Source organism: Zosterops lateralis (genome assembly GCF_965231275.1).
Source record: "Zosterops lateralis genome assembly, chromosome: 36".
NCBI lineage: Eukaryota > Metazoa > Chordata > Aves > Passeriformes > Zosteropidae > Zosterops > Zosterops lateralis.
The window spans coordinates 1,208,669-1,216,100 of NC_139796.1; the positions used below are offsets into that span (position 1 = coordinate 1,208,669).

General features: G+C 51.9%; 1 protein-coding gene across 1 annotated transcript in view; it reads left to right on the plus strand.

Moving 5' to 3' along the window:
• The window catches only part of LOC310921738 (adhesion G protein-coupled receptor E5-like), a gene marked incomplete at its 5' end in the record, with an annotated part of 13,605 nt that extends 6,211 nt beyond the window's left edge, over nt 1–7,394 (plus strand). The window contains 5 exons of the mRNA XM_083881958.1: nt 799–1,026; nt 4,004–4,136; nt 6,000–6,037; nt 6,810–6,887; nt 7,352–7,394. Coding sequence (XP_083738084.1) covers nt 799–1,026; nt 4,004–4,136; nt 6,000–6,018 — 380 coding nt within the window. The 3' untranslated portion in view covers nt 6,019–6,037; nt 6,810–6,887; nt 7,352–7,394. The remainder of the gene's footprint in view (nt 1–798; nt 1,027–4,003; nt 4,137–5,999; nt 6,038–6,809; nt 6,888–7,351) is intronic.
• Nucleotides 7,395–7,432: the final 38 nt, after the last annotated feature.

Sequence of the window (7,432 nt, forward strand, 5' to 3'; positions counted from 1 at the left end):
CCCCAGTTTCGGGGGTGACATTCCCCAGTTTTGGGTTTAGGTGATACCCAGTTTTGGGTTGAGGGTCCAAATTTTGGGTTGGGGGATTCCCCAATTTTGGGGCTGATGTTCCCCAATTTTAGATTGGAAATCCCCAATTTTGGGGGTGACGTTCCCCAATTTTGGGGTTGGGGATCCCCAATTTCAGGTCAGGGGGTCCCAATTTTGGGCGTCAATCCCCAGTTTTGGGCTGGGGGGAAATCCTCAAATTTGGGTTTGAGGGTCCCCAGTTTTGGGTTGGGGGTGACGCTCCCCAATTTTGGGTTGGGGGATCCCCAATTTTGAGGGTGACGTTCCCCAATTTCGGGTTGGGGGTTCCCCAATTTTGGCTGGGGGTCCCCAATTTTGGGTGGATGAGGTTCCAATATTGAGGGAGAATCCCCAATTTTGGGGGTGACGTTCCCCAATTTGGGGTTTGAGGGTCCCCAGTTTTGGGCAGATAATCCCAAATTTTGGGTTGGGGGATCCCAAATTTTGAGGGTGACGTTCCCCAATTTCGGGTCAGGGGATCCTCAATTTTGGGGGTGAAGTTCCCCAATATCGGGTTGGAGGGATCCCAGATTTTGGGGCTGATGTTCCCCAATTTTAGATTGGAAATCCCCAATTTTGGGTCGAGGGGGGTCCCAATTTTTGGGAGGCAAATCCTCAATTTTGGGTTGGGGGGAAATCCCCAATTTTGGGTCTGGGGATCCCCAATTTTGGGGGTGACACTCCCCAATTTGGGTCTGGGGTCCCCATTAACCCCCATTTCCCCCCCAGACATCAACGAGTGTCTCTGGGAGCCGCCCCCGCTGTGCCCCCCCTTCCAGAGCTGCAACAACACCCCGGGGGGCTTCACCTGCTCCTGCAACTCGGGCTACCGGCCCCGGCAGCCCCCCGGGACCCCCAAAAACGGCTCCGGGACCCCCGAAAATGGGACCGGGATCCCCGAAAATGGGACTGGGACCCCCCCAGGAAATGGGACGGAGCCCCCGATTGTTTGTGAAGGTCAGAGAGACCCCCAGACCCCAAATTTCCTCCCCAAAGAAACCCCAAAATCCCTCCTCAAACTTTTCCTGAACCCACCCCAAAATCCCCCCTGAAATCCCCCCAGAATCTCTCCTGATCTCCCCCGAAGAAACCCCAAAAATTGCCCCAGAGACCCCAAAATCCCCCTCAAAATCCCCCCAAATTCATCCCAAATTCTTCCCAAAAAATCCCCAATTCCCTCCCCAGAGACCCCAAAATCCCCCAAAATGGGACCCAGACCCCAAAATCCCCCCAAAACTTCCCCCTGACCCCTCCCAAAAATCCCCCAAGGGACCCCCCCCAGAGACCCCAAAATCCCCCCAAAAAATCCCCTTTAAAATCCCCCCAAATTTCTCCCAAAAATCCCCAAATTCCTTCCCCAGAGACCCCAAAATCCCCCCAAAGAAACCCCAAAATCCTCCCCAGAGACCCCAAAATTCTGCTCCAAAAAATCCCCGCCTCAAACCTCCCCTGACACCCCCCAAAATCTCCTCCAGAGACCCCAAAATCCCCCCAAAGAAACCCCAAAATCCTCCCCAAAAATCCCCCAAAATTCCCCCTTCAAACCTCCCCTGACCCCCCCAAAAATCCCCCAAAGGACCCCCCAGGGACCCCCAAATCCCCCCAAATTCCTCCCCAAATCCCCCCCAGAGACCCCAAAATCTCCCCTGGGAACCCCCAAATTCCCTCCCCAGTGCTCCCAGTCCCTCCCAGTCCATCCCAGTTTGTTTTCCAGTCCCTTCCAATATTCCCAGTTCCTTCCCAGTCCACCCCAGTTCCCGTTTTCCATTCCCAGTCCCTCCCAGTCCCTCCCAGTGCTCCCAGTTTCTCTCCCAGCCCCTCCCAGTCTCTCCCCCAGTGCTCCCAGTTTGTTTTCCAGTCCCTCCCAGTATTCCCAGTTCCTTCCCAGTCCACCCCAGTTCCCGTTTCCCTTCCCAGTTCCCTCCCAGTCCCTCCCAGTCCCTCCCAGTTCCCCACCCAATTGCTCCCAGTCCATCTCAGTTCCCATTTCCCATTCCCAGTCCCTCCCAGTTTCCCTCCCAGTCCCTCTCAGTCCCCCCCAGTGCCCCCAGTCCATCCCAGTGCTCCCAGTTCCCCCCCTCAATTGCTCCCAGTCCATCCCAGTTCCCATTTTCCATTCCCAGTTCCCCCCAGTTCCCCCCAGTCCCCCCCAGTCCCTCCCAGTCCATCCCAGTCCCCCCCAGTCCCCCCCAGTCCCCCCAGTCCCCCCCAGTCCATCCCAGTCCCCCCCAGTCCCCCCCAGTCCCCCCAGTCCCCCCCAGTCCCTCCCAGTCCCCCCCAGTCCCCCCCAGTCCCCCCAGTCCCCCCCAGTCCCTCCCAGTCCCCCCCAGTCCCCCCCAGTCCCCCCAGTCCCCCCCAGTCCCCCCCAGTCCATCCCAGTCCCCCCCAGTCCCCCCCAGTCCCCCCAGTCCCCCCCAGTCCCCCCAGTCCCCCCCAGTCCCTCCCAGTCCATCCCAGTCCCTCCCAGTGCTCCCAGTTCCCCCAGTCCCTCCCAGTCCATCCCAGTCCCTCCCAGTGCTCCCAGTTCCCCACTCAATTGCTCCCAGTCCATCCCAGTTCCCGTTTCCCATTCCCAGTTTCTTCCCAGTTCATCCCCCAGTGCTCCCAGTTTGTTTTGCAGTCCATCCCAGTCCCCCCCAGTCCCTCCCAGTCCCCCCCAGTCCCCCCCAGTCCCCCCCAGTCCCTCCCAGTCCCCCCCAGTCCCCCCAGTCCCCTCCCAGTCCCCCCCAGTCCCCCCCAGTTCCCCCCAGTTCCCCCCAGTCCCCTCCCAGTCCCTCCCAGTCCCCCCCAGTCCCCCCCAGTCCCTCCCAGTCCCTCCCAGTCCCTCCCAGTCCCCCCCAGTCCCCCCCAGTCCCCTCCCAGTCCCCCCCAGTCCCTCCCAGTCCCCCCCCAGTCCCTCCCAGTTCCCCCCAGTCCCCCCCAGTTCCCCTCCCCCACCCTTCCAAAGCCCCTCCCGCCCCCCACACGGGGCTGGGGGGGCTTCCCCAATTTTGGGGGGTTTCCCCAATTTCTGGGGCGTTTCTCCCCAATTTTTTTGGGATTTTCCCCCAATTTTTGGGGATTTTCCCCAATTTGGGGGGTTTCTCCCCAATTTTGGGTTTTTTTTGGGGGAATTTCTCCCCAATTTTGGGGGGTTTTCCCCCAATTTTGGGGTTTTCTCCCTAACTTGGTGGGTTTTTCTGGGGGATTTTCCCCAATTTTGGGCATTTTTCCTTATTTTTTTTTTATTTTCCCCAATTTTTGGGAATTTCTCCCCAATTTTGGGGTGATTTTCCCCAATTTTGGGGTGATTTCCCCCATTTTTGGGGTGATTTCCCCCAGTTTTGGGGTTTTTTTGGGGGGTTTTCCCCAATTTTTTTTTTAATTTTCCCCAATTTTTTTTTTATTTTCCCCAATTTTGTGGTGATTTTCCCCAATTTTTGGGGGTATTTTCCCCATTTTTGGGGTGATTTTCCCCATTTTCGGGGTGATTTCCCCCATTTTTGGGGGATTTCCCCATTTTTGGGGTGATTTCCCCCATTTTTGGGGTGATTTCCCCATTTTTGGGGTGATTTCCCCATTTTTGGGGGGATTTTCCCCATTTTTGGGGTGATTCTCCCCAATTTTGGGGTATTTTCCCCATTTTTGTGGTGATTTCACCCATTTTTGGGGTGATTTCCCCCAATTTTGGGGTGATTTTCCCCAATTTTGGGGTATTTTCCCCATTTTTGGGGGGATTTTCCCCATTTTTGGGGGGATTTTCCCCATTTTTGTGGTGATTTTCCCCAATTTTTGGGGGTATTTTCCCCATTTTGGGGTGATTTTCCCCATTTTTGGGGTATTTTCCCCATTTTTGGGGTGATTTTCCCCAATTTTGGGGTATTTTCCCCATTTTTGGCGGGATTTTCCCCATTTTTGTGGTTTTTTTCCCCAATTTTGTTGTTTTTTTCCCCAGACATTGACGAGTGCCAGGAGGGGGGGGAGGGGCTGTGCGGGGGGGGCTCCCTTTGCCTCAACACCCCCGGGGGCTTCGAGTGCCACTGTCCCCCCCCCGGGAGGGGCCCCCCCGGGCCCGGGGGGGTGTCCAGGTGAGAGACCCCGCCCCAAATTACCCAAAAAAATCACCCCCAAAAAATGACAAAAATCTGCCAAAAAAACGGCCCAAAATTCACTAAAATTGTCCCCAAAATTGCCCCAAAATTCACAAAAATCAGCCAAAAAAATCAGCCCAAAAATCGGCCCAAAAATCCAAAAAATTGCCCCAAAATCGCCTCTAAAATCCCAAAAATCGCCCCAAAAATAAGCCCAAAAATCCCAAAAATTAGCCCAAAAATTGGCCCAAAAATCCCAAAGATCAGCCCAAAAATCCAAAAAAAATTAGCCCAAAAATCAGCCCAATTATTATCTTAAAAATCCGCAAAAACAGCCTAAAAATAAAAAAAAGTCTGCCCAAAAATTTGCCCCAAAAATCCCAAAAAAATCAGCCCAAAAATCCCAAAAAAATCAGCCCAAAAATGCCCCAAAAATCCCAAATATCAGCCCAAAAATCCCCCAAATCCGACCCAAAAATTGCCCCCAAAATCCTCAAAATCAGCCCAAAAAATTGCTCAAAAAATCCCCCCAAAATCGCCCCAAAAAATCCCCAAAATTCACCTGAAAATCCCCAAAACAATCAACCCAAAAATCCCAAATTTCAGCCCAAAAGATGCTCCAAAATCAGCCCCAAACGTCCCCTCTGGGAGGGGCCCCCCGGGCCCGGGGGGGTGTCCAGGTGAGAGACCCCGCCCCAAATTACACACAAAAATCACCCCCAAAAAATCCCAAGAATCCGCCCCCAAAAATTAGAAAATTTCCCCCCAAAATCCAAAAAAATCCGATCAAAAATCAGCCTGAAAATCCCAAAAATCACCCAAAAATCCCAAAAAATCAACCCAAATATCAGCCCAAATATCAGCCCGAAAATGCCAAAAATCACCCAGAAATCAGTCCAAAAATCAGCCCGAAAATCCCCAAAATCATCCCAAAAAATCGCCCCGAAAATCAAAAAAAATCAGCCCCAAAATCACCCAAAAATCCGAAAAATCAGCCCAAAAATCCAGCCCAAAATTTGCTCCAAAATCCCCCCAAATCAGCCCAAAAATCAGCCCCAAAAATCCCAAAAAGTGCCACCAAAAATCCCAAAAATCAGCCCAAAAATAAAAAAAAAGAGCCCAAAAATCAGCCCGAAAATCAGCCCAAAAATCCGAAAAATCAGCCCAAAAATTGCCCTAAAAATCATCTCAAAAATCCCCCAAAATCAGCCCAAAAATCCCAAAAATTGGCCAAAAAATCGCCCCAAAAATCCCAAAAAATCAGCCCCAAAATCGGTCAAAAAATCATCCCAGAGATCCCAAAAAATGCCCCAAAAATGCCCCAAAAATCATCCCAAAAAATTGCCCCAAAAATCCCCCAAATCAGCCCGAAAATCCCAAAAATCATCCCAAAAAATCACCCAGAAAATCAGCCCAAAAATCCCCAAAATCCGCCTGAAAATCCCAAAAATTGGCCCAAAAATCGCCCCAAAAATCCCAAAAAATCGGCCCCAAAATCGGTCAAAAAATCATCCCAAAGATCCCAAAAAAATCGCCCCAAAAATCCAAAAAAATCAGCCCAAAAATTGATCCCAAAATCAGCCCAAATATCCCCAAAAATCCCCTCAAAATCCAAAAAACCAGCCCAAAAATCCCAAAAATTGGCCCAAAAGTCCCAAAAAATCACCCCAAAAATCAGCCCAAAAATCCAAAAATTACCCCCAAAATCCCAAAAAATCGGCCCAAAAATCCCAAAAAATCAGCCCAAAAATTGACCCGAAAAATCAACCCAAAAATCCCAAAAAAAATCTCCCAAAAATCCAAAAATTCCTTCCCCAAAAATCCCCCAAAATCCCTTAAATTTGTGTCTCTCTCCCCCAGCGGTTCCGGTGCCCCCTGAAATCTGCCCCGAGGACCAGGTGAGGGGGGACCCCAAATTTTGGGAGGAAAATCCCAAAATTTGTGCAGGAAAATCCCAAAATTTGGGGGGAAAATCCCAAAATTCGGGTGGGAAAATCCCAAAATTTTGGGGGGGGAAAATCCCAAAATTCGGGTGGGAAAATCCCAAAATTTTGGGGGGAGAATCCCAAAATTTGGGGATGGAAAATCCCAAAATTTGAGGGGAAAATCCCAAAATTTGGGGAAGAATCCTAAATTTTGGGGAAGGGTCCAAATATGGGAGGAAATCCCAAAATTTGGGGACAATCCTAAAAGTTGGGGAGGGAAAATCCCAAAATTTTGGGGAGGGGGATCCTGGATTTTGGGGAAGGATCCAAATTTGGGTGGAAATTCCAAAATTTTGTGGGGGAAAATCCCAAAATTTGGGCAGAAATTCCAAAATTTGGGGGGAGGTCCCATAATTTGAGGAGGAGACCCCAAAACTTGGGGAAAAATCCCAAAATTGGGTGAGAATCCCAAAATTTTGGGGGGAAAATCCCAAATTTTGAGAGGGAACCCCAAAATTTGAGGAGGGGGGAGGATCCCAAATTTTGGGTGGGGGGTCCCCAAATTCTGATTAACCCCCAGAGGTTCTTTAGGGGGATTTTCCCCCAATTTTTGGGGGGTCCCCAAAGTTTTTAGGGTCCCAAAATATTTTTTGGAGGGTCCAGGATTTTGGGAGGGGGGTCCCAGGATTTTGGGGGGTCCCCAAATTTTTTTGGGGGGTCCCTCTGACCCTTCCCCCCCACCCAGGGCTGTGAGTTGGGGGAGACCCTGACCCAGATTTCGGAGGAATTGAGGGGGGGGCGCGACCCCCTGAGCGCCATCAAGGTTTGGGGGGTCCTGGGGGGATTTGGGGGGAATTTGGGGGGATTTGGGGGGGTCCTGGTGGGATTTTGGGGGTTCCAGAGGGGGATTAGGGGAATTTGGGGGAAATTTGGGGGGGATTTTGGGGGTCCTGGGGGGATTTTGGGGGGTCCCAGGTGGATTTTGGGGGAGTTTGGGGGTCCCAGGAGGGGATTTGGGGGATTTTGGGGGGTCCTGATGGGATTTAGAGGGTTCCAGGGGAAATTTGGGGGGATTTGGGGGAAATCTGGGGGGTCCTGGTGGGATTTTGGGGGGTCCTGATGGGATTTAGAGGGTTCCAGGGGAAATTTGGGGGGATTTGGGGGAAATCTGGGGGGTCCTGGGGGGATTTTGGGGGGTCCTGGTGGGATTTTGGGGCACTTTTGGGGGTTTTGGGGTCTCTGATTTGGGGTTTTTGGGATCTCTGATTTTGGGATCCCCCTCCCCAGGAGGTGCTGTCGGTGCTCGGGGGGTCCCCGGGGGGCTCCTGGGTGGATTTTGGGGCAGTTTTGGGGATATTTTGGGGCAGT